Source organism: Lissotriton helveticus, chromosome 4_2 (genome assembly GCF_964261635.1).
Source record: "Lissotriton helveticus chromosome 4_2, aLisHel1.1, whole genome shotgun sequence".
NCBI classification, from domain to species: domain Eukaryota; kingdom Metazoa; phylum Chordata; class Amphibia; order Caudata; family Salamandridae; genus Lissotriton; species Lissotriton helveticus.
The window spans coordinates 142,322,129-142,346,491 of NC_136064.1; the positions used below are offsets into that span (position 1 = coordinate 142,322,129).

General features: G+C 47.1%; 1 protein-coding gene across 1 annotated transcript in view; it reads left to right on the plus strand.

Annotated features, from left to right (window-relative positions):
• The window catches only part of LOC144751984 (vomeronasal type-2 receptor 26-like), a 72,386-nt gene that overhangs the window by 13,667 nt on the left and 34,356 nt on the right, over positions 1-24,363 (plus strand). Inside the window, exon 2 of the mRNA XM_078639943.1 lies at positions 8,896-9,019. Coding sequence (XP_078496069.1) covers positions 8,896-9,019 — 124 coding nt within the window. The remainder of the gene's footprint in view (positions 1-8,895; positions 9,020-24,363) is intronic.

Sequence of the window (24,363 nt, forward strand, 5' to 3'; positions counted from 1 at the left end):
AAGTGTCTGTGGGACCTGGAGGAGGCGGCGATACTGGTGGTGGTGGTGGTCATGAAGCTAATGCCAGATGAAGTGGAGGATCTGGATTGGCCAACTTTTGTACGTTTTCCACTTTCACCGCCACTAATTAAGGTCGAGGTTGACGCAGGTCTCTTCTTGCCAGAAAGAAATATGGAAGCGGGACGAGTTGGTGTACTACTTAACTCCAATGATTGTGGTGTTTCCACTGCCTCCTCATCGACAACATCATCATCATCATCATCACGCGCAGCAGCTCTTCGGGCTAGGGTCAAAATGTCTGTTTGCTGCATGCCCGCTGGGGCTGCAGTGACCTTTATGATGACTGGGTCGTCGTTGGCAGAGTCTTCATCAGCAGCAGTATCCGCCACTTCTTGTTGAGCCTCATCACACTCCATAAGTCTGAGACTTTGGACGAGCTTCCTTTTACGCTTAAGTACCTTTGTTGGATCATGGTGTGCCTCACTCTCAGACGGCTGTGGTGCTGGTTCCCAAGTTTGATCCGTATCATCAGAAGGAGGTGTGCTTGAAGAGGATGTAGACACCACCCTTGATCTCTTCCTTGCTATGGTTGTGGAAGACAATGAAGGATCATCAGGAGGAGTGGCTTCCTCAAATGATACCTCGCCTTGATTGTCGATTTCCTGATGTGCCCCTACTTCGGGAGGAACAACTATTGTGGGCACTTGTTGTGACCCTCCATGCACCTCTGCATGCGCATCTCCTTGCGCTGCCTCTCCTTCCACATGTACTTGGGCTTGTACTTGCACATGTGATTGTTGTTGCCGCTGTGGTTGTTCAACACTCGTCAGATGAGCTACAACAACCTGTGTTGATTGAGGGACATTGCTGCTGCTTTCTTGCGATGAGCCAACATCACTGGTCGATGGTGATTGAAGAAGTATACTGGCTGCCTCTGCAGCACTCAAGGGCTTGGACTTAAGTTGGCGTGGTGGTGGTGGTGGCACTGAGCCCAATGGAGCGGGGGTGCTGCTGCCAGCTTGGTCCCCAGCAGATCCCGCTGCAGCTGCTGCAGGCATACTTTTTTTTTTACTCACAAAAAAAGGGGCGGGCGGCACACCAGTGTCCTTGGTAACTTGCTTCTTCTGCTCCTTACTGGCACCTTTCTTGCTAGAGGAGCTACGGGTTACTTTTTTTGGGGCCATCTTCTTCAGAGCAGGTCAGCAGGCAGCAGTTGCACGAGTTGCAGAGGGTTCTGTGTCCAGACGTGACGTCGCGTGACGTTATGCTGCACACACCGCTGCAGGACTTCTTCCTGGCACTGGTGGTTCTATTGAGTCTTCTTGTGCACCTAAAAGCAATGGAAGACAGAGGAACATCAGTTCAGTTATACACCCCAAAAAATCGACAAAACACAGAAAAATGAGCACAATCCCATGCCATCCATGATGTTTACATTGAAGACACCCCACAGAAAGACTAGGGACATGCAAGTATGCAACACTCACTACCCCTGGGCATAAGGGATGAAAAGTAGGCAAAATAAGTGCAGGCCTCAGACACTGCCTCTCCTCAAAATGGCCCCCTTACACCCCAAGCACATGTTGCCTGTACCAGCCAGCACTCAAGATGGCCACCACCACCACCCACATGGCCAGTCCACATCAACAGTACACCCCCAAAAAACAGAAAAACAGCCAGAAATCACCACAATCCAATGCCATCCATGATGTTTACATCAAAGAGAGTGAGACAACACCACAGGCACACTCAGTCCATGCACCACCACCACCCCTGGGCAAGCAAAAGGCCACACCAGCAGCCCCCCAAAAACGACAAAAAACAATAAAATAAGCACAATCCCAGCCCATCCATGGCCTCAATTATGTTTAAATTCAAGAAGACACCCCACAGAAAGACTAGGCCCATGCAACACTCACCACCCCTGGGCAAAGGGCCACACCAGCAGGCCCAAAAAAACGACAAAAAACAATAAAATCTGCACAATCCCAGCCCATCCATGGCCTCAATGGTGTTTAAATTCAAGAAGACACCCCACAGAAAGACTAGGCCCATGCAACACTCACCACCCCTGGGCAAAGGGCCACACCAGCAGGCCCAAAAAAACGACAAAAACCAATAAAATCTGCACATTCCCAGTCCATCCATGACCTCAATGGTGTTTAAATTCAAGAAGACACCCCTCAGAAACACTAGGCCCATGCAACACTCACTACCCCTGGGCATAAGGGATGAAAAGTAGGCAAAATAAGTGCAGGCCTCAGACACTGCCTCTCCTCAAAATGGCCCCCTTACACCCCAAGCACATGTTGCCTGTACCAGCCAGCACTCAAGATGGCCACCACCACCACCCACATGGCCAGTCCACATCAACAGTACACCCCCAAAAAACAGAAAAACTGCCAGAAATCACCACAATCCAATGCCATCCATGATGTTTACATCAAAAAGAGTGAGAAAACACCACAGGCACACTCAGTCCATGCACCACCACCACCCCTGGGCAAGCAAAAGGCCACACCAGCAGCCCCCCAAAAACGACAAAAAACAATAAAATAAGCACAATCCCAGCCCATCCATGGCCTCAATTATGTTTAAATTCAAGAAGACACCCCACAGAAAGACTAGGCCCATGCAACACTCACCACCCCTGGGCAAAGGGCCACACCAGCAGGCCCAAAAAAACGACAAAAAACAATAAAATCTGCACAATCCCAGCCCATCCATGGCCTCAATGGTGTTTAAATTCAAGAAGACACCCCACAGAAAGACTAGGCCCATGCAACACTCACCACCCCTGGGCAAAGGGCCACACCAGCAGGCCCAAAAAAACGACAAAAAACAATAAAATCTGCACAATCCCAGCCCATCCATGGCCTCAATGGTGTTTAAATTCAAGAAGACACCCCTCAGAAACACTAGGCCCATGCAACACTCACTACCCCTGGGCATAAGGGATGAAAAGTAGGCAAAATAAGTGCAGGCCTCAGACACTGCCTCTCCTCAAAATGGCCCCCTTACACCCCAAGCACATGTTGCCTGTACCAGCCAGCACTCAAGATGGCCACCACCACCACCCACATGGCCAGACCACATCAACAGTACACCCCCAAAAAACAGAAAAACAGCCAGAAATCACCACAATCCAATGCCATCCATGATGTTTACATCAAAGAGAGTGAGACAACACCACAGGCACACTCAGTCCATGCACCACCACCACCCCTGGGCAAGCAAAAGGCCACACCAGCAGCCCCCCAAAAACGACAAAAAACAATAAAATAAGCACAATCCCAGCCCATCCATGGCCTCAATTATGTTTAAATTCAAGAAGACACCCCACAGAAAGACTAGGCCCATGCAACACTCACCACCCCTGGGCAAAGGGCCACACCAGCAGGCCCAAAAAAACGACAAAAAACAATACAATCTGCACAATCCCAGCCCATCCATGGCCTCAATGGTGTTTAAATTCAAGAAGACACCCCACAGAAAGACTAGGCCCATGCAACACTCACCACCCCTGGGCAAAGGGCCACACCAGCAGGCCCAAAAAAACGACAAAAAACAATAAAATCTGCACAATCCCAGCCCATCCATGGCCTCAATGGTGTTTAAATTCAAGAAGACACCCCTCAGAAACACTAGGCCCATGCAACACTCACTACCCCTGGGCATAAGGGATGAAAAGTAGGCAAAATAAGTGCAGGCCTCAGACACTGCCTCTCCTCAAAATGGCCCCCTTACACCCCAAGCACATGTTGCCTGTACCAGCCAGCACTCAAGATGGCCACCACCACCACCCACATGGCCAGACCACATCAACAGTACACCCCCAAAAAACAGAAAAACAGCCAGAAATCACCACAATCCAATGCCATCCATGATGTTTACATCAAAGAGAGTGAGACAACACCACAGGCACACTCAGTCCATGCACCACCACCACCCCTGGGCAAGCAAAAGGCCACACCAGCAGCCCCCCAAAAACGACAAAAAACAATAAAATAAGCACAATCCCAGCCCATCCATGGCCTCAATTATGTTTAAATTCAAGAAGACACCCCACAGAAAGACTAGGCCCATGCAACACTCACCACCCCTGGGCAAAGGGCCACACCAGCAGGCCCAAAAAAACGACAAAAAACAATAAAATCTGCACAATCCCAGCCCATCCATGGCCTCAATGGTGTTTAAATTCAACAAAACAGTTGTATCATGCACCCATAACCAACCCTGGTCCTACTGGATACTGTGGCTACCCACAATATAATTTATTTAATTTTCTGAAAAAGTTCCAAAATTGTACTTGAAGCAACTGTAATGCCCCAAACAAACTTACTTGTGAAAGTTGATTTCTAATCCAAAAGTGATCCAAAGACAGTCAAAAAGGCCTCAAATCCAAATATCCAGCAGCACCCACAAAAAGTAATCCTTCCAGCTCCAGATCCAAATGAAAGTGACCAGGAGATGGACAAAGCACTGGGAGGAGCCTGCTGGACAGGAACAGGAAGTTGGAGACTGTGGGGCACTTCCTTCCTCCCCCCCCCCCCAAAATGGACTCCTTGCAAAAAAAAAGGCCTTGCAAATGTCAACCTGAGGAGTGATTCTGATAAAAATCATAATTTTCTGAAGGTTTATCCTGTTTGCTGGTGATTTTCTTGTGCGAAATTGCAAAATCTCTATTTCGCAAGTGCGAGATTGTTCCTTTCCGCCGCAACTACATGTTCGCAATTGCGAACTCTCGCGAGGTGTGCTGTGCAAGGTGGCAAGCCGCGAGTACGTATTCGCGGGCGACAAACTCCCGCGGGAACACGCAGCAAGATCTAAAATGGCGCGTCACTCGCAAAGAAAAACAACTCGGCAAACGCTAAAATGACGGAAAGTGAACGCCGTGCACCACGCCGCGCGCCGCAACCAAGCAAAAAATCCGCCGCGAGCGGATTCACGGATTTTCGACAAATTCGCGAGCGTTCGCGGATTGCGGATTTGCCGAAAATCCGAAAAATCCGCGAGCGGAGCGGATTTTACGCCCATGCTTAGTAGTCTGTGGAGGTGAGGGCGTGCTGACTGACCAGGTCTGTGATGGCTTCGCTGAATTGAGTGCGTTGTCCCGGGGGCCTGTAGATGAGAGTGCCCCTGAGGGTGGTCTTGGGGTCGATGTGTATCTGGAAGTGAAGATGCTCGGTGTCGGTGAGGGTGTTGTCTGGGTTGGTCGTAATGCGGATGGTGTTTCTGTGGGTGATGGCGATGCCTCCTCCGGTTTGGTTGACGAGGTCCCTCCGGGTGATCTTGTAGCCATCCGGGATGGCTATGGCGATGTCGGGGGCTAAGGAGGCGTTCATCCAGGTTTCTGTGAGGAAGGCGACCTCTGGTGATGTTGTGTCGAGGAGGTTCCAGAGTTCGACGGCGTGCCTGAGGACGGAGCGGGTGTTGAGCAGGATGCACTTGAGGTGGTTGTTGCTGGTGCTCGGCTTGGTGGGTGCGGTGACGGTTCGGAGGCAGGTGTATTTGCAGGCTAGGCAGGTGAAGGGTCCGTGGGTCCGCTTCGGGGTGGCGCGGTGCCAGGCGGACTTTTGGTCGGTGTTGAGTCCGTGGAGGGTGGCGGCGTCGTAAGACCGTCGGATGGGCTGGCGACGTTGAGAGGCAGGGGTCCTGGCGCTGGGCGCGGTCCACAGCCGTCACTCAGTCAACAAGCAGGATGTGATGCCTAGGGCTGCTTCACCAATGTGTATGATGTGTTTCCAGACACAATACACAACAGCTTTAATTCTCATCTGATCACCTCTTTCAGGCACTCACCATACAGGCCCAGTATTAACCCCTTCGCCGCAGCATGAATTTACCACGGCGCGGGGCTGGGGGGGAGCACGGCGCTGCTGTGCTCGTGACAGAACTATGCCGTCAGGAGTCATGGGAGGCCTGTGCTCATAAACACGTGGTTCCATCATGGCCCCGTCTGCTCATTAATTCGCCCGCACATGCGGGGAATTATTTCAGCGTGGGAGGAGCGGTGTGCTCATGGCGGCATGGTTCCATCATGAGCATGCAAGGGATTAATACTTGCGGCCTCATTTATGAAGTTTTGACGTAGAGCAGTGGCAAAAGGAATATTGCTGAGATGCCATTCATCAAAATAAGTGGGGCAGAAATGCACAATATCTATGTGACACAGTGCATTACTGTCATTTTCCCCTGTTCCAGCGTTGCAGGGCTGATTGGTTTTGTGCAGGGAGGGATGCCTTCCTGCACAAAATCAATTAATTCAGGTTATTTCCTTTTTCTATGCATACTGCAGAAAGCTACGCACATAGAAAAAGGAGAGCACGAGTAGAAATGAAAACATTTCTCCTCATTGCCCCCACTACAGTAACCCCTAGTAGGGAGAGGTCATTGTTTCTTAGGACCTCAGGTACATATGTTTAGTGATTCAGAAATTGCTCTCAAACTGATTGCAACCTCACAAAGAATCCTAAAAATTTATGCAATGTCTGAAAAGGATAGTTCAGTAAACTTGAACAATTTTTTCTTCCTGTGTCTTCCCCTCCATGTTTGCTTGGCTTTGTTTGTAGTTGCATCACATATGTGATGTTGCGTACTGTACACTGTCCCTAGGAGCCCTTCCAGTGTCCCAGAAGTGACATTTTGGGCAGCTAAACATGTTGGGAGAAAGACTATTCGTTGTGAGAAAGCCCATTTGAATTCATTGATAATTAACATGCTGTGAAAGTGGCGAGCATTTGTCTCCTGGTGAGGCCCTCAGCTTCTTGTAGAACTTGAGAAGGAAGGAGAAGGCTCTGGTGCAGCCAGGAAGGTCATTCCATGCCTTGGGGGGGAGGGATGAGAAGGGACAACTTACAGCATAAACACATGTTCCTGTTTCTACTGAATGCACCACACATTGAAAGAGGAAATAACAAGGATAAATAAAGATATTTCTCCTCGGTACATCTCAGTTTGGAAGGGGGACCACTTTGATGCAATCCCAGGTTCACAGGCCTTTGCAAATCTTGGATTGCATCACAATGCATGAGTTCATGCAACTACCCATGGACCACAGGCTAATGTAAAGCAGCGATTTGAGCTGCCTCCGGATGTGTTGTGCCACACAGGGCCATGCAAGGTGGCTTTTCATGTCTTAGTAGTTCTGACTAAAGAGCTTTGGCTGCCTTGCGTCACCTTGATTGATGCACGGGAAACATAAAACCTTTGTAAATCCGGCCGATGCTTCACATTGTGTCAGAAACCATTATAATTATTAGGAGTCATTTTAATAATTTCTTTCTTACAAAGTGGTCAGAGGGAGGGGACTTCCTCAATCAATCAATCAATCAGCAATTTGTATAGCGCGCTACTCACCCAGTAGGGCCTCAAGGCGCTAGGGGGAGGGGTCCGTTACTGCTCGAAAAGCCAGGTCTTGAGTTGTTTCCTGAAGGAGAGGTGATCCAGGGTCAGACGGAGGTGGATGGGGAGGGAGTTCCAAGTCTTGGCCACCAGGTAGGTGAAGGATCTTCATCCAGCGGTGGCTCTGCGAATGCGTGGAACGGCGGCAAGGGCGAGTCTGGCCGATCTTAGCTTGCGGGTGGGTGTATAGAAAGTGAGGTGGCTGTTGAGGTACTTCGGGCCTATGTCGTGGAGAGCCTTCTGTGCGTGGGTGAGGCGTCTGAATGTGATCCTCTTGTTGACGGGGAGCCAGTGCAGGTCTCTCAGGTGGGCAGAGATGTGGCTGTGACGAGGGATTTCCAGGATGAGTCGTGCGGAGGCGTTCTGTATGCGCTGGAATCTTTTCTGTAGTTTGGCAGTGGTTCCCGCCTAGAGGGTGTTCCCGTAGTCTTCCTCTAGATCAAGACGATCAAACATCTAACTGTCGCTGTTCCATGGTTTCGTTTTGAAACTACGGTTTGTGTCACACCTCTTATGTTGTAGAGATATATACCAATAACAAATCTTAATGAACACTAACCATTATGCTTTTATCAGTAAAATAACAGACAGTGACATCAATGTATGTCTGTCTATATTATAGCATTCTGATGTTTGTACAATCCTTGGTGGATGCAGCAATATATTCAAGTGACTGCTAGAATGCTGTATTGTGACAAATGAAATGAAAAGTGACTGAGAATAACATGATATAACTTGCAGTAATTAACAGATATCCTGGAAAAAGACGCCAAGTGCACCCTGAACATGTTTCATGCTGTGTTTTATATGTCCAGGCATAGCAGGGAAAGGAATGCAGATTGTCTCAGGCCACAAATGTAAGTCCTGTTGGGACCTTAGGAAGCTTGTGGAAATAAGCATAAACATGTCTACAATAGGTAGGCTGTAGAGTCACTACATCCCACTGACACCCAATCACTGTTTTAACTCGACTCCTTTCATCAGAGGGACACCGGGGGCATCAAAGGAATGTTTACCACTTAGAAGACACCAGTGGAAAAAATGTTCTCTGAAATATGATTGTGTCCACCCTGGTTTATAGGGACCAGAATGCGACCACACAACTAATGTAGTAGGCGAAGGTCCATACAAACAACCATTAGTGGATCCCTGTGTGTTCTCTTCCATGCGATCACTTTCACTCTGAGTGTAAGCCCTTTTAACCCAGGAAAGTGTGATACATTAGTATGTGTAAATTAAACTCTGGAGGCAGCGTCTATGTGCAGAACATTTCTCTTTCTCCTCCCTTTTATCTAACCTTTGGTTATAATCGGGTACGGCATGGTTTGGATTGCTATGGTGTGGTATGGAATAGTACTGAATGCTCTGGCATGGTTCAGTACCCTAAAGTATCCTTATGTAGCACCAAGCCATGTGTCCCTCTATCTCATTTACTTTCATGAAGTGATTTATGGTTTTAGTTTCTCACTCTGTACCTGTTCCTTTCCCCAGGCTCCCAGTTCCTTCTGCAGCGAGAGCTGCCTCCCTGGGTTCAGACAGTCCACGAGGAAAGGGTGGCCTGTCTGCTGCTTTGACTGTGTCCCCTGCTCTGCTGGTGAGATTTCAAATGAGACCGGTGAGTATCCTTTGAGTCTGAAGTGCATACGTCGCAAGACCATGGACTGCATATCTATTGATTTCAAGACTTTGCAGGTTAATGGAGGTAACATTAATATTGATCAAGATATTGTATCTATGGAAGTATTGGCCAGAACCCTTAAAGAACATTTTCAAAATGGTCCCTTGTTGTGATTGTCTGTTTAACAAAGACATGCAGAGATCACTACAGCCTCTTTGGAGTCGGTAGACAACATTGAATGATTAACCATTGTTGGCCATAGTTTCTTTGACACCTTTTATCCCAGAGAAAGGGCAATAATGCACCGTATGTATCCAAACATGGTGCCCCCCTGACCTTTTCCCAGTGCTGCTTCACAATGGACTGCCTAGCTCAAACGCTGGCACCCTTGCACCATGGTGTAAGTGAGTTTGTTGCATGCAGGATTGCAGATTGGAACACATATAGAAAGAGCAAAAAGAGCAAAAAACAAGGAGAAATAAAAACATTCTCCTTGTTATGCCTCATCTGGGGATGAGCAGGATTTGAGGGCAACCCCAGGTATACCACTGCCACTTCCAGTAAATCTTGGATTGCATCAAATGACTTGGATGTTGTGTTGGCACAACCACTGAACACCCATGGAATGCCTCCCAGGGTCAGAATAACACAAAGCAGAGATGTGCGCTGTGTTGCCTTTCTCAAAATTTATGAAGCCACTCAAGGCTACTCAAGGTGGCCTCATGTGGCATTTGATATCTCATTTTGGATTATGTCACTCTTGCACCACATTGCGGGTGCAAGAGCGATGCAACTCCCTTCATTCTTATGCCCTTGTGTGTTGTTCCTCATGAGTCATACAGTATAAGGAGGTCCATGAGTGTCATTGTGAGGGGGATAACCCAAAAATGAGTGAGAGTTGGCTCTACGTGGTTATCATGGTGGCCCCAAGAAAATTGATTCAGAGTTTTAAAGAGGGTGACCACCTCCTGACCTGGTTCATTTCTGTGCATTGGATTATAGGCCACAAGGAGCCGGTCTTTGTGTGTGATGCAGGACATTTTAAATATGCATCTCACTTCAGTAGGACGCCATGGGTTCATGTGAGCGAAGTGTTTCACTCCTGTAATCGGTCTTCTTGTTCTTCTCAGAGCCATGTGTAACTAGTGAGTACCTGTGAGTAGAGCACTTCTATAGCCAAGTCTTGACATGAGCACCTCTTCACTGATATTCTTTAAGGTTTCGTCCTGGTTGTCTGCAACATGAGTCATACACAAATTCTCATATGAGATTTACAGATTAGATGACATGTCCACTGCTAACATATGCAAATTGCGATTAATTGAGTTGTAGGTTGAATGGGGTGTGAACTCCGGTCAAGCAACATTCACAAAAAAGAGTCAGGCTTAACATAGAGGCACTGTGTAACGTATTTATGCAGTACACAAACAGTAATAACCTGAAAACACAACACAAGAAACACCCCAAATAACTTTAGAACAATGGCGAAAGTTGTTATACCTTTTTTTGATATCAACATGACAAAAATCCAATCAGTAGAGCTGGATTCATGCATTTTTTAACTTCTGAGTGATATTTAGCCTCTACAACCTCAGACATCTATTTCCAAAAGACTTAGTGAAAGTCAAAAGTTAAGGACAAGCGCGCTGGAGCATGGTTCTGATACAAGAAGTGGATTGGGCTGGGCTGGGCAGCGCTTACCTTCAAACTTAGAATAATGTCTGAGAAGGAAGAGGTTCAGCGGGGCAAAGCTGCAGGAGTGTCTGAGGAGGGAGTGTCACTGTTGGATGGCCGTGAAGCACATCTGCAGGTTTTTACCTTAGGACTTAGTTGTCAAAATGGAAGTCAAAAATCTCCAGTGGGGTGAATTAGAGGGGGGCTGCAGCTGAAGACAGTTCCATAAGATTTGAAAGCCCTTTGGTGAAGGATTCCTAAACTGGATTTGATCTTAGGGAGAATAACATAGCAGTAAGGTACATCAGGTGGATAGGCGAACATGTTGATCTTGTTTCCTCCTGGTTCTTGGAGCACTTTTTGGCCACATATTGCCTAAGGCTCAGCGCCATGAAACAATTTGGTGTACGTGCGCTTAATAAATATTATTAACGTAACATAAGTCCTCAGTTATACCCAGGGCCTGTAATGTAAATGCTACCAGGGAGCCTGAAGCACTTATTGTGCCACCCACAGAAGTGGTAATTCAAAACATGTTACAGGCTTGCCATTGCACTGCCATGCCATCTAGCATTTAATATCCCTTGGTAAGCCTCAAAACTCCTCTTTTATTACATAATGTTGCCCCAATGTAGGTCCTAGAAAGCCCATAGGGCAGGGTGCTGTGTAATTGAAAGCTTGGACATGTACTTTTAGGTTTTGAACAGGCTCAGATTAAATGTTATGCGCACGGAGGGCAGGTTCCGGAGGTATGAGGAAGGGATTGGGGGCACATGTTGGGTCTTTAGATGAAGACTGGGGGGAAGAGAGAGAAGAGGGAGAGAAAGTAAGGACATAAGGAGAAGGGGAGAGAGAAACCGGGTGGAAAATAGTAAGAGAGAGAGGAGAGTCTGTGTAAGGGGGGAAGAGAGGTGGATTTGTTAAAGTAAACACAATTAGGAGAAATTACAAAGAGAGAACATCAAAATTGTGTAACCTGGACATACTCGGACGCTAGTTGGGGCAGGGGGTAAAGCAGGGAGGAACACGTAAAGAAGATATACGAGGGGGTGAATACTGTATAGGGAATAGCTTACGGAGAGGGGAGATACAATGTGAGGTGAAAAGAGGGGATAAAGAGTAATTATATTAGATAGTAGAGAGTGTCAAAATAAGAGAACAACAAAATAGCAAAAACAAGAGTAACTTAAGAGTTCACCAGAGCATCCGTGGAAGTTGCAAGGAAGATACCTAGAAAAAAAATTCTGGAAGTTAATAAACATCGGAACACAGTATATCAGATGGATAAGGGGGATAGTTAATCAAGAGGGCAATGATACCCCTCTGGAATACTCATAACAGGAACTGTTTTATAGTATTGGTTGTAGCTGTGAATTGTTATGAAGGCAATCCACAATAAAAACAACAGAATGTAACTAATCCCCAAACTATCTCTGAAGCAAACTTGACAGCCCTTTAATACTCCTAAGCATGAATAGGAAAGTCTGGTGCACCATAAAGGAAGCCCGCAAAGTCTTGTAAATGGATAAGGTCGCAGAAAGTAGATACAATTCAAACTAACAGAGCATCTGATCTCGGAAGGTCTCCTGGCTCTACCCCTAAACCATGGTTTTTATATACATTTTTGCATAGCCAATAAGCAAAACAACAACTTAAAGTGGTGCTATCTCATACTGAACCAATTCGAGGATTTATGATCTGAGAACGTTGGTTCATGTATCCTTCCTTTGCTCTTTCTTCAGACTCTACTTTTTTGTGTATTCATTCTACAGTTTTCAGGTGTCTCTCTTATGCGTACCCTCAGTTGTATGTGTACTTGCCTCCAGCACCTCCCACCACAGTCTGTTATCTGTCTGGTTGCACAAACCCCTGCAGCCCACCCACTACTCTGGGTGAACTTGCCACCAATCACCTTCTGGTGTCTGTCTGTTTGACGCAGTCTCTCCATGTGGTTGCCAACACCCATCTCGCCTACACTCTGATGCCTGTGTAACTCCCCACAGGACTCGCTGTGGAAGCTAAATCAAATGGCCACAGACACAGGTGAATTTCCAAAGTAGAGGGAACATATGGCATAGAAAAGCCAAATGTCCGAAATGTGGAAGTTGAACACAATCTTTTTTAGCCCCAAACCACAAGTGGCGTTTCATTATATGTCACAAGAACAAAAGAGTTTATCAGCAGCCATGGACTAATACATCATGTGTCCAAGATACAGACAGTTCAGGTTAAGCTATTATTAGATACAGAGCCAATCATAAGAACTAAATATTGGTAATACCTCCATGTTGCAAGGTAGAGGTGGTGTTCACATCCTTCCCACGTGTCCAGATTGGTATAGTACTGTATTTATATATATATATATTATATTAAGTCACCTGAGAAGTCCCTGAGCAAACCTTGCAGTAGAAGCTATTTACTTGAGCAGAGTACATCAGTTCACCAATGTTCAAAATATAAGCTATCAACATTCTACAGGCCTTACCATGATTGAATATCACAGAACCCAGCAAGACAAAATGGATCCCATGCATGACTGAAAAACATGATTCCACAACCCACCTATCCTCCATTATCCATCTGCTTTCCCCAGCTCCGCCTGACCACCCTCTGCTGACCTTGCAGTCTCCCAACCCTTTGTGTCTGTCATCTCCCCCAACCTGAGTCCCTTTTCCCACCCTCCCTGCCTCTGTGTTGCCTTAGGCAAGCACACAGGTAAAAGTAAGGAAAACAAACTTTGGGGTTTCTTTTAGGTCGAGCCTGGAGCAGCGCATGCACTGCAATAGAAATCGACCTCTTGGAATCACTCTGGGTTTCGAGCAAGCTCATACTCGAAATAGTGACATTTGATTGGCCTTTGCATGTGGCTTTCGCATGCAATTGTCCAAAGGCAGCTTTTTGTCCGACATTTTCTTAGACTGTTGACACCTCTAGCCTAGACCTTGCAGTTACTTGCAGAGGCGTGCAGTGTGCCATCTGTTTCGGGTCACATTTCAAAGCTTGTTTTTCATCACTTTCAGTTTCGCAGACGCGGCATTACTCAAAGGGACCCCATTTGTCTGGTGTCAAAGCTCTCACTCTAAAATGAAGACTATTTTTGCAGATTCTCTTGCAAGTCTCTGGAACTTTGCATCACTGTAGTTTATCTTTGTCTCTGGCCCCTCCAAGCGTGTTTTGGCCGTCCTTGGCTACAGACGCTCTTCTCGGTTCACACATGCACGCAGACACTTGTGTGTGAGCCGGTGCCAGGAGAGGGAGTCAGCCTGTGTTTAGATTGGAGATTCTCACTGTAAACAGCAGACAGAAGCAGTAGGTTACACTTTCGACCTCACTATAAATCAAGTCTGTTTTTATCTTAGAGCGTGAATGTAAAGCTCCTTACGGGTTATCCCATTGATCCATAGTGCCGGGCGCCTTGATCTAACAGTTCCACTAAAATGAAAAGACGCAAATGTGTTACAACTACACGTTCTAACAGTTCCTTAGAAGTCAAAGTATCGGACCAAAGATGCATAAATTGCCCCGTTTTTCGTCCCTCTTTCTAACTCTTACATTACCGGCTTATGCTCCGTTATAGAGTTGACAATTTGCAGCGCATTAATATTCTAGGGCTCATTTTTGGGGCAGTGCACTGAGATTTACATTCACAGGGAGAGCAGAGACACGTCTAGCTTGAACAAAACATAATAGCGTAAATTACCTCAGCATGCTTCGAAAGCATAAAACTACATTCTTGTCGAGAAAGCTGCCCGGGCCTAGAGAATGCCAAAGGGGCAGAGACCAAGCAGTGAGCTAAAGTGGTTTCTGCTGCTGGGCCGACCACTAACCGGCAATTGTCCTTGGAGAAACTCTGCATAGAACAGGGCAGCTATATGCAGCACTTACTGACGCCTCCCTCCCCAGAGTCACCAAGAGGGCCCCATGCCTACTTTACGTAAATACCTCAGAAACAGGACCCACACCTCATTCACCCCTTCTCTCGCTTATCTTCACTCTCTGAAGTAACTTTACTTGCACTGGCAAATGTAAGTTTCACGCCTCTCTCCTCTATTTCCCGACCGTTGTCCCCTTCTCAGTACTCCCATCACACACCCTTTGTCACATGTTTTCTGTCATCTGTAAGCCTCCTTTTGCCTATTTTCCTTCCCCAATATTTTCCAAATGTTGTTCACTCCCTTCTTTCTGCTCCATTCATTCTCCACTAATCCCTTTTTCTTTTATCTTCTTTTGCCCTTTCTACCTCTTGTCTACTACTAATTTCCTGACGTTTCCCCTCATTCCACTTTATCACATTTTCTGCTCTAGGTTCAACTCTCGCTCCACTGTCTCTGTTTGTTCTTTATTTATCCTGTGCTAATTCGTGCCTCTCTTCATCCACCGTTCCTCAATTCCACACCATCAATTTCCCTCTATTTTTCCTCACTTCTCCTCTCTATACTTCTGTTAGGTTTACCCATTTTCCTCATAACCTTGGCCTATTCCACTTCTCTTCCCAGTCTTATTTTACCATTCTCTTTCACTTTCCTAATCTTCCTCTGTTCGCCTTTTTTTTCTGAGTGGCATTTCACCTTCATTTTCTCACCCCCTACTGTCCTTGCCACCCACCCTATCCCTCATGCACCTTGTTCACATTAGCTGACATTGATCTGAGTGCATTGTGGCTGTAAACAAGAAACAGGAGAGGCTTTCCAGTCCTGAGCCTCGCTCGCCCCTCTCAGAATCCATTAGGGTCCTTCATTGTCCGTGGTGGCAGCCTCAACCTGAGTTGAGAGCACATCAACACTGCTGTGGCAACAAATACTGAGTCTTAACAGGAGCTGAAGATTACATGTTTAATATGCAGATCTTGCTGTGGTTCAACTGATGCTCCATGTGGACCTTTTCTTTTAGTTGGATTTCACATGTGCAATTATGATAAGCGCTTATTATCCATATTGTAGGTCATTCCTTTTTATTCTCACACAGGTGTAACACTGGTGTCCTCTGCCAGTCTTGGTAATTGTAAGTTAAGAATTAGTCCCTTGCATTTCCACTCTGGAACAGTATTACCAGACAATAAAGTAGTAGGGCTTTTTGATTATGTCATATGAACACAGGCAACATTTGATTGCAATTTATTTTTTATTAAAGTCAGAAATGATGACAACAACAGTAGGTTATGTATAAGCAATCGCAATGGAGCGCACACCGCTAGCCCCTCCTCCGGATCGCCCCTCGGGAATCTGGTACATGGAGTTCATGAGTTGTTCACCCCAGTGGGTGCAAGTAAGTACTTGTAGAACTGATGATCTCTAGACCCGATACATGTCCCGGGTTTTTGGATATCGCCCGAGACATGGCTCGGGTTTCGGATTAACTTCCCTCATCAGTAGAGAAAATAGTTAGGGGTGGAAGAGAAGGCCGCCAAAAAACCGTCAAAGGCCTTAATGCCAGAACCGGCACGCAGGTGCGTCGTCCAGGAGCCCGTCGGCTCAAAGCTCAAGGGAGCCAATTTGTATAAGCAATCGCAATGGAGCACATACAGCTAGCCCCTCCTACGGATCGCCCCTCGGGAATCTGGTACATGGAGTTCTTGAGTGGTTCACCCCAGTGGGTGCAAGTAAGTACTTGTAGAACTGATGATCTCTAGACCCGATACATGTCCCGGGTTTTTGGATATCGCCCGAGACATGGCTTGGGTTTCGGGATAACTTCCCTCATCAGTAGAGAAAATAGTTAGGGGGGAAGAGAAGGCCGCCAAAAAACCGTCAAAGGCCTCGATGCCAGAACCGGCACGCAGGTGCGTCGTCCAGGAGCCCGTCGGCTCAAAGCTCAAGGGAGCCAATTTGTATAAGCAATCGCAATGGAGCACACACCGCTAGCCCCTCCTCTGGATCTCCCCTCGGGAATATGGTACATGGAGTTCTTGAGTGGTTCACTCCAGTGGGTGCAAGTAAGTACTTGTAGAACTGATGATCTCTAGACCCAATACATGTCCCGGGTTTTTTGATATCGCCCGAGATATGGCTCGGGTTTCGGGATAACTTCCCTCATCAGTAGAGAAAATAGTTAGGGGTGGAAGAGAAGGCCGCCAAAAAACCGTCAAAGGCCTTAATGCCAGAACCGGCATGCAGGTGCGTCGTCCAGGAGCCAGCCGGCTCAAAGCTCAAGGGAGCCAATTTGTATAAGCAATCGCAATGGAGCGCACACCGCTAGCCCCTCTTCCGGATCGCCCCTCGGGAATCTGGTACATGGAGTTCTTGAGTGGTTCACCCCAGTGGGTGCAAGTAAGTACTTGTAGAACTGATGATCTCTAGACCCGATACATGTCCCGGGTTTTTGGATATCGCCCGAAACATGGCTCGGGTTTCGGGATAACTTCCCTCATCAGTAGAGAAAATAGTTAGGGTTGGAAGAGAAGGCCGCCAAAAAACCGTCAAAGGCCTCGATGCCAGAACCGGCACGCAGGTGCGTCGTCCAGGAGCAAGTCGGCTCAAAGCTCAAGGGAGCCAATTTGTATAAGCAATCGCAATAGAGAGCACACCGCTAGCCCCTCCTCCGGATCGCCACTCGGGAATCTGGTACATGGAGTTCTTGAGTGGTTCACCCCAGTGGGTGCAAGTAAGTACTTGTAGAACTGATGATCTCTAGACCCGATACATGTCCCGGGTTTTTGGATATCGCCCGAGACATGGCTCGGGTTTCGGATTAACTTCCCTCATCAGTAGAGAAAATAGTTAGGGGTGGAAGAGAAGGCCGCCAAAAAACCGTCAAAGGCCTTAATGCCAGAACCGGCACGCAGGTGCGTCGTCCAGGAGCCCGTCGGCTCAAAGCTCAAGGGAGCCAATTTGTATAAGCAATCGCAATGGAGCACATACAGCTAGCCCCTCCTACGGATCGCCCCTCGGGAATCTGGTACATGGAGTTCTTGAGTGGTTCACCCCAGTGGGTGCAAGTAAGTACTTGTAGAACTGATGATCTCTAGACCCGATACATGTCCCGGGTTTTTGGATATCGCCCGAGACATGGCTTGGGTTTCGGGATAACTTCCCTCATCAGTAGAGAAAATAGTTAGGGGGGAAGAGAAGGCCGCCAAAAAACCGTCAAAGGCCTCGATGCCAGAACCGGCACGCAGGTGCGTCGTCCAGGAGCCCGTCGGCTCAAAGCTCAAGGGAGCCAATTTGTATAAGCAATCGCAATGGAGCACACACCGCTAGCCCCTCCTCTGGATCGCCCCTCGGGAATATGGTACATGGAGTTCTTGAGTGGTTCACTCCAGTGGGTGCAAGTAAGTACTTGTAGAACTGATGATCTCTAGACCCAATACATGTCCCGGGTTTTTTGATATCGCCCGAGATATGGCTCGGGTTTCGGGATAACTTCCCTCATCAGTAGAGAAAATAGTTAGGGGTGGAAGAGAAGGCCGCCAAAAAACCGTCAAAGGCCTTAATGCCAGAACCGGCATGCAGGTGCGTCGTCCAGGAGCCAGCCGGCTCAAAGCTCAAGGGAGCCAATTTGTATAAGCAATCGCAATGGAGCGCACACCGCTAGCCCCTCTTCCGGATCGCCCCTCGGGAATCTGGTACATGGAGTTCTTGAGTGGTTCACCCCAGTGGGTGCAAGTAAGTACTTGTAGAACTGATGATCTCTAGACCCGATACATGTCCCGGGTTTTTGGATATCGCCCGAAACATGGCTCGGGTTTCGGGATAACTTCCCTCATCAGTAGAGAAAATAGTTAGGGTTGGAAGAGAAGGCCGCCAAAAAACCGTCAAAGGCCTCGATGCCAGAACCGGCACGCAGGTGCGTCGTCCAGGAGCAAGTCGGCTCAAAGCTCAAGGGAGCCAATTTGTATAAGCAATCGCAATAGAGAGCACACCGCTAGCCCCTCCTCCGGATCGCCACTCGGGAATCTGGTACATGGAGTTCTTGAGTGGTTCACCCCAGTGGGTGCAAGTAAGTACTTGTAGAACTGATGATCTCTAGACCCGATACATGTCCCGGGTTTTTGGATATCGCCCGAGACGTGGCTCGGGTTTCGGGATAACTTCCCTCATCAGTAGAGAAAATAGTTAGGGGTGGAAGAGAAGGCCGCCAAACAAGCTCGCAATGGAGCGCACACCGCTAGCCCCTCCTCCGGATCGCCCCTCGGGAATCTGGTACATGGAGTTCTTGAGTGGTTCACCCCAGTGGGTGCAAGTAAGTACTTGTAGAACTGATGATCTCTAGACCCGATACATGTCCCGGGTTTTTGGATATCGCCCGAGACATGGCTCGGGTTTCGGGATAACTTCCCTCATCAGAGAAAATAGTTAGGGGTGGAAGAGAAGGCCGCCAAAAAACCGTCAAAGGCCTTAATGCCAGAACCGGCAGGCAGGTGCGTCGTCCAGGAGCCCGCCGGCTCAAAGCTCAAGGGAGCCAATTTGTATAAGCAATCCCAATGGAGCACATACCGCTAGCCCCTCCTACCGATCGCCCCTCGGGAATCTGGTACATGGAGTTCTTGAGTGGTTCACCCCAGTGGGTGCAAGTAAGTACTTGTAGAACTGATGATCTCTAGACCTGATACATGTCCCGGGTTTTTGGATATCGCCCGAGAAATGGCTCGGGTTTCGGGATAACTTCCCTCATCACTAGAGAAAATAGTTAGGTGTAGAAGAGAAGGCCGCCAAACAACCGTCAAAGGCCTCGATGCCAGAACCGGCACGCAGGTGCGTCGTCCAGGAGCCCGTCGGCTCAAAGCTCAAGGGAGCCAATTTGTATAGGCAATCGCAATGGAGCGCACACCGCTAGCCCCTCCTCTGGATCGCCCCTCGGGAATCTGGTACATGGAGTTCTTGAGTGGTTCACCCCAGTAGGTGCAAGTAAGTACTTGTAGAACTGATGATCTCTAGACCCGATACATGTCCCGGGTTTTTGGATATCGCCCGAGACATGGCTCGGGTTTCGGGATAACTTCCCTCATCAGTAGAGAAAATAGTTAGGGGTGGAAGAGAAGGCCGCCAAACAACCGTCAAAGGCCTCGATGCCAGAACCGGCACGCAGGTGCGTCGTCCAGGAGCCCGTCGGCTCAAAGCTCAAGGGAGCCAATTTGTATAAGCAATCGCAATGGAGCACATACCGCTAGCCCCTCCTACCGATCGCCCCTCGGGAATCTGGTACATGGAGTTCTTGAGTGGTTCACCCCAGTGGGTGCAAGTAAGTACTTGTAGAACTGATGATCTCTAGACCTGATACATGTCCCGGGTTTTTGGATATCGCCCGAGAAATGGCTCGGGTTTCGGGATAACTTCCCTCATCACTAGAGAAAATAGTTAGGTGTAGAAGAGAAGGCCGCCAAACAACCGTCAAAGGCCTCGATGCCAGAACCGGCACGCAGGTGTGTCGTCCAGGAGCCCGTCGGCTCAAAGCTCAAGGGAGCCAATTTGTATAGGCAATCGCAATGGAGCGCACACCGCTAGCCCCTCCTCTGGATCGCCCCTCGGGAATCTGGTACATGGAGTTCTTGAGTGGTTCACCCCAGTAGGTGCAAGTAAGTACTTGTAGAACTGATGATCTCTAGACCCGATACATGTCCCGGGTTTTTGGATATCGCCCGAGACATGGCTCGGGTTTCGGGATAACTTCCCTCATCAGTAGAGAAAATAGTTAGGGGTGGAAGAGAAGGCCGCCAAACAACCGTCAAAGGCCTCGATGCCAGAACCGGCACGCAGGTGCGTCGTCCAGGAGCCCGTCGGCTCAAAGCTCAAGGGAGCCAATTTGTATAGGCAATCGCAATGGAGCGCACACCGCTAGCCCCTCCTCCGGATCGCCCCTCGGGAATCTGGTACATGGAGTTCTTGAGTGGTTCACCCCAGTGGGTGCAAGTAAGTACTTGTAGAACTGATGATCTCTAGACCCGATACATGTCCCGGGTTTTTGGATATCGCCCGAGACATGGCTCGGGTTTCGGGATAACTTCCCTCATCAGTAGAGAAAATAGTTAGGGGTGGAAGAGAAGGCCGCCAAACAACCGTCAAAGGCCTCGATGCCAGAACCGGCACGCAGGTGCGTCGTCCAGGAGCCCGTCGGCTCAAAGCTCAAGGGAGCCAATTTGTATAAGCAATCGCAATGGAGCGCGAACCGCTAGCCTCTCCTCCGGATCGCCCCTCGGGAATCTGGTACATGGAGTTCTTGAGTGGTTCACCCCAGTGGGTGCAAGTAAGTACTTGTAGAACTGATGATCTCTAGACCCGATACATGTCCCGGGTTTTTGGATATCGCCCGAGACATGGCTCGGGTTTCGGGATAACTGCCCTCATCAGTAGAGAAAATAAATAGGGGTGGAAGAGAAGGCCGCCAAACAACCGTCAAAGGCCTCGATGCCAGAACCGGCACGCAGGTGCGTCGTCCAGGAGCCCGTCGGCTCAAAGCTTGAGGGAGCCAATTTGTATATGCAATTCCCAACGTCCCATTTTCTTTCTTCTAGCACCTGGACACTCCATGGAGCTGTTTCCACAGCCACATAATTACACTATTCAATGCAACATAAATGCACTCTACATAATACCACCCAGTGCCACATAATTATATGCTACATAATTACACTGCACTTAATGCAACATACACTCCAAATAATATCACTCAGTGCCACATAATTAAACGCCACATAATTACACTCAACTGTATGCAACATGCACTCCACATAAGACTACTCAGTGCCACATAATTACAAACCACATAATTACACTCTACTCAATGCAACATAAATACACTCCACATTATACCACTCAGTACCCCATAATTACACACCACGTAATTTCACTCTAGTCTACTCATTTAAAATGCTACTCTGAGAAGTCTGAGATTATCTTTGGGCCTCAGCCACCAGATATCTGTCATGAATGGTGGCCCCAGGATATGTCTCCTCCTGTGTTAGCTGTTTCCACAGTGAAGAATCTGTGAGTCAAGCTGGATTCCACTCTTTCTATGAAGGCCCAAGTACACTCGGTAGCCGGGGTGGGCTTTGGGTTGTTGAGAATGCTGCAAAATGTCTTCCCATTGCTCTCTATTCCATACAGGAAGAGAGTGGTCCAGGCGTTGATAATGTCCAGATTGGACTATGTTAATTCCTTGTATCTCGGCCTTCCTGTATATCTTTTAAGCCGACTACATGTGATGAAGAACTCAGCAGCCAGAGGCATTTTCCTGACAGGTTCTAGAACCAATACCACCCAGCTCCTGTCTTCACTTCATTGGCTTCCGGTATGGAAAATAATTCAGTTTAAAGCCCTGGTTCTAGTTTTTAAAGTCTTCCATTAGATCAGAGCCCCTTATCTTAGGGACAGATTTAAGCTTTATCTCCCTCAGCACACCCTGAGATCTTCTTCTGAACTTTTGATTACTCCTAGGGTACTAAGGGCCCGGATAGGGGGTAGATATTTTCATGCAGCTGCCTCACGGCTGTGGAACTGCCTTCCTTTTGCGATCAGACAGAGTCCGGATCTTCTTCCTTAAGGAAAAGTCCTAAAACGTGGGTCTTCCAGTTGTGAGTCATTGGCAGTGGTTTGGTTTTGCTTTATGTTACGTGATGTTTGGATGTTTTTAGCGCTGAGACACTCCAGGGAGTAGCCCCACGCTCTATAAATATACGCTAACATAACATAACATAATATATTATAATACCACTCAGTACCACATAATCACACCTTACAATTACTCTATTCAATTCAGTATAAATACACTCCACATAATACTATTCAGTGCCACATAGTTACACACCGCATAATTACACTCTACTGAATGCAACATACACTCCACATAATACCACTCAGTACCACATAATCACACATTACAATTACTCTATACTACTCAGTGCCACATGCTTACATACGACATAATTATACTCTACTCTATGCAACATGCACTCCAAATAATATCACTCAGTGCCACTTAATTACACGCCACATAATTACACTCTACTGCAGAGGTCTTCAATCTTTTGTAGGTTGAGACCCCCCGCCTGATTTTTTTAAAATGTTGAGCCCCCCCTCACCACCTGACAGAAATTTCTGGAATCTGGTACACTATATAAATGACCGCCATCTGCATATCCCGGGCCATATCCGGCAAATAATGTTCAACAAAATAAGCGTTTAGTTAACTGTAGGTTTGTGAGTGGGTGTGGTTAAATGACAGAGGCTTATTACACAGCTCAAAACAAAATTTTCCAAGATAAAATTGTTTTTACTAAGATGCTTTGTTTTACACATGACTTGATAACAAATGGAAGGTAGTCACTTACACACCAAAAGTACAAGTCAATAATCCTAAACGTAAATGAATTGTTTGAAAAAAAGAATCAAACTAAAGCGTGCTACATGGTGTCAGAGGGCTGCCGATCCCTCATGTAACATTAACGTGTGTAGTGATTCAAGACGATAGTCTAGAAAAAAACGTGTGCACAGCTGAGGGAAAGTTTTCACTTGTTATACCGGCTTGTTAGCAAATGTTAGCACAGTTTTATGGATAATATAATAAAAACAATAGTCTCATGTTGATATCACCATTAATTTTCATTTGTTTTCAAATAAGGCAAAAATGTGAACATTGTTCCATAGATACAGAGATACAATAAGCATTGCTTCATGATAATCAATGATGATCTAAACACAGAGAGTGGCGATTGATGACATTCGGCCCAATGCATTTCGGGACCTCGCGTCCCTTCCTCAGGAGCCATGCAAATAGCAGGAACTGCCGATATAATGCAAAACAACGCTGTGCTGTGTACTCTTTAAAAACAAAGGCACGGTAGAAGACTGTGAAAGACAGCAGGTCACCTGTACTGGGAATAATAACATGCACTGAGGATCAGAGCATACTCGAAAAAGATCTACGTTAGCGCAACTCGAAAAAAAGCCAGGTCCTAAAACTACCACTGACATGGATGTACGCCAAAAGTTCTTCAAACGGTCCTCTCACGGCTGTGGGTAAGACGATACTGCTGAGGATGGTGGCGGACCCCCCCCTTGATTGAAAAACTCAGACTTAAGTTTACCCTAACACCTCATTCCACCTTGTACACGTCGCATCCTTGCCCCCAAATATTTTGGTTTTCCATGTGTGGGACTCTTAAACTCAACAGGTTTCCTGAGAAGTGCAAAGCTGCCAAGGTTTCAGATTGCTATGTGTGACATTTTCATAATATTAGTGTCTTATGAGTGACATTTCAATGACTATCAGAGACACTTTCTCGCAAGCAAAATCAAGCAAAGAAGATTAGGGAAACAAATATCAGAAATCCCTTCCAGTTGAGCAACAAGAAACTTTTAAGAAGTCACTGAACTAAAGTGTGTGACAACACTTAATACTTCATGATTTAGTATAGCACTTGGTACATGTTTCATTGAGACTTAGATGTGGTCCTAAAATCTTACCAAATAAAACAATAAAAATCACTTCAAATTTTTGTTTCATTCTTGAACAGCCTGCATTTAATGACTTTCACAGATGCGTGTTTTCCCACCATATATTTTCACAAGCCCCTTTGTGAAGTATATGCTGAAAAAGTACTTTATTTTTCCCATAGACCTGTTTTGGGTACCTGGTCTAATGATCTTTTCCTTACTCTGTGTGACATTTTATTGCAACCTGCAAAATTTGTGAAATGTAAAAGCTGTGAGCGGGATTATCCAAAATTTGCCACT